Raw genomic sequence first — 2,927 nt, forward strand, 5'->3', positions numbered from 1 at the left:
CAGTGAAAGTCACAATGATGATCCACAGATCACCCAGCCTCTGCTCATGAGCAGGGCCTGCTTGGTGGCAGGGGGAAAACATGTAAAAGATTTGCTGGGTGGCAAGTGAGCAGGGATTGGGCAAAAACCTCAGACACAGTTTCATTGGGCTCTTGTGATTGGAGGGGAGAGAGAGCGTGTGCAAACGGCTTGCTCCATGTGGCGGGTTCACATCCTTGTCATTTAAAAAATAATAAAGTAAGGTAGCTCTCCCCCTTGCTCTCTGCTTTTTAACTGAAAATAAGTTCTAATTGCTTTCAATGACTATCAAACTTAGAGGACTCTCCCACTGCTTGTAGGTAGGGTTTTCAGTGAATTTTGCCTTATGACTTTGGGATTCAGGTCTCATTCAGGTATGCAAAAATATACGGATCCAACATGAAATAGTTTATTTAAAGAGCCAGGACAGAAGGCTACACTAGAAGAAAGGAAGGAAAGAAGCATTGGCATATACAAAAACTTCATGATAATCTTCCATCAAAAACAGTTATATTTATTCTGGTGGATTCTTCCCAATCAATCTGTACACAGCCCCCTTTACATCTTTGTTTCTCAAACTGTAAATCATGGGATTTAGCATAGGGGTCAGTGCCCCATACAGTACAGAGATCAGCTTGTCCCGATCAGAAGAGGGTCTCCCATGTGGCTGAAGATACATGGACATGGCTGAGCCATAGAATATACTGACCACAATCAAGTGGGAGCCACAGGTGGAGAACGCTTTGCTTCGACCTTGTGCTGATCGGATTTTCAGCACTGCCTGGCCAATGCGAATGTAAGTCACCATGATGAAGAGAAAAGGAACAACAAGAACTGGAATAGCCCGAGCAATTGAGAAGATCTCATTGATGCGGGCATTGGAACAGCCCAATTTAAGGACTGCCTGGGCTTCACAAGAAAAATGATTGATGATATTAGGGCCACAAAAGCTTACTGGTATGAAAAACACAGGGACCACAGCCAGCAGAAAAGCAATAATCCAGGATGAAGCTACTAAACTGATACAGAGCCTACTGTTCATGATTAAGGTGTAATGAAGGGGATGAATCACAGCAGCAAAACGGTCATATGCCATGACAGCCAGAAGAAAGCACTCGGTCATCCCAAGGAAGAGTCCACAGTACATTTGGGTCAAACAATTTGTAACAGGAATGGTAGCTCTAGCAATGAAGCAATTGACTAAAATCTGTGGTACACTGCTGGAGATGTAGAAAATATCTATTGAAGAGAGATTGCTGAGGAAGAAGTACATAGGAGTGTGGAGGTGTGAGTCAGCAATAATTACCACCACCATCAGACCATTGCCAAAGAGGGTAATGAAATAGACAACCAGAAGTAGGCAGAAGAGGACCTTCTGAGCTCTGGGGTGATCTGAGAGTCCTATCAAAATGAATTCGGTTACCATTGTATCATTTTCATCTCTCATAGTCTTCTAGAGCTATTATCTGTGAGGCAGAAATAGAAACGATATATTATGATATGCCTATAGGCTAGAATGAGGCAGATCAGAAACCAAAAAAATGAGTGCACAACCATATCATAAATCAAATACACTCCTAATAGCTAACTCAGCTAGTAGGTTCCAACATGATTGTAGGCAAAATGGACAAAACAAAGGTTTCCCCCACAGAATTGAAAGCTTCACCTACATTATCTACTTCAAGGGCGGAGAACTTGTGCCTTCCAAATGCTGTTGGACTCCAAATTTCATTAAGCCCAGCCAGTTCTTTTCTTCTAGAATAAAAGGTGTCAGGACTGCATTCCCTTGAGTACCCCAGAGAAAAAGCACTGGGCCTGACCCATATGGCCAATGATCAGCGATGATGGGAATTGGAGTCCAGCAACATCTGGAGGATCACACCCTCATCATCCCTAATGTAGTTGTATCCTTGCAACTATCCTGTAAACATGGGAGCCAGCTCCTAGGGGCTGAGATCCCTTCATCCCCCAAATAAAATATCTGAAATGGCCACCCTTCATGGTGTGCATGCATGACATTTTGTGTTCAGTTATGTGGGGTGGGGCTTACATGCCCCCTGCACAATATTTTATTCAAGTTGGCACCCCGCCTGGAAAATATTACTCCCCATATTGCAGAGATCATGTGGCTTTCCCAAGTTCATGGTGGAGCTGAGATTCAAACTAGGCACTGGTGTATCTCATTCTTAGTCATTGTGTTATACCAGATCTCAAAAATAATTTTCATGAGACAGATTTTGCACTTTCACAGTGCACCTCTTTTCATATGCTGTATATAACACCCAGTCATGACCAAAAAGTTAGCATTGGGAATTAACTATGGTACCATGTCATGTTGACTTTCATTGAGACCCTGACCTGGTTTGCAGGGGTTTGGGCGAAATATACTGCTCATCCCTGGACTGCTGCATGGAAAATCTAGTGCCCCCATCTGCTGATGCAGAAGTTGGCCATCTGCAGACTGCAGTTTAGCCTATTACACAGAGGGCTCTTAATTCAGGGCTCTTAATTCAAAAGTTGTAGTTGGAAACAGGTATTCCTTCAAAGTTTATAACTGAAGGATTTTGCCCCCACCCTGTTATCTCTCACACTACCATGTCATTCAACATGTGGTGGGGAATCTGGATCTGATCTCATAGCCCATTCATGTTAAACTTGCATTTTGAGATCTGTAGGATTTAAAGACCAGATTTTTTTAAAAAAATGAACCTCCTGCCTCAAAATACTTGCAGTGGTAATTTCAGAGAGACAGTGGTGAGTACCAAGAGGCTAAGATATCCTAGCAGTGCCATAAGATGAAAACTGGGATTTACCAAGACTTGACAAATGTTTTCTCCCCCTGTTTAAAGCTCCCAGTGTAGGAGGGCCTCACTCTATTCTCATGGTTTTTGTTTTTTCATAAAAAAAAA

At 42.7% G+C, this 2,927-nt stretch overlaps 1 protein-coding gene across 1 annotated transcript; it reads right to left on the reverse strand.

Moving 5' to 3' along the window:
- Window positions 1-532: 532 nt before the first annotated feature.
- On the reverse strand, window positions 533-1,465 carry LOC310671281 (olfactory receptor 13H1-like; the record flags this gene model as incomplete). The annotated part of the gene is made up of 1 exon (XM_083427025.1): window positions 533-1,465. One exon carries the CDS (start codon window positions 1,463-1,465, stop codon window positions 533-535), a length of 933 nt encoding a protein of 310 aa, XP_083283151.1.
- Between the last annotated feature and the right edge of the window lie 1,462 nt (window positions 1,466-2,927).

Source organism: Podarcis tiliguerta, assembly GCF_965153285.1.
Source record: "Podarcis tiliguerta genome assembly, chromosome: 2".
Lineage (NCBI taxonomy): Eukaryota > Metazoa > Chordata > Lepidosauria > Squamata > Lacertidae > Podarcis > Podarcis tiliguerta.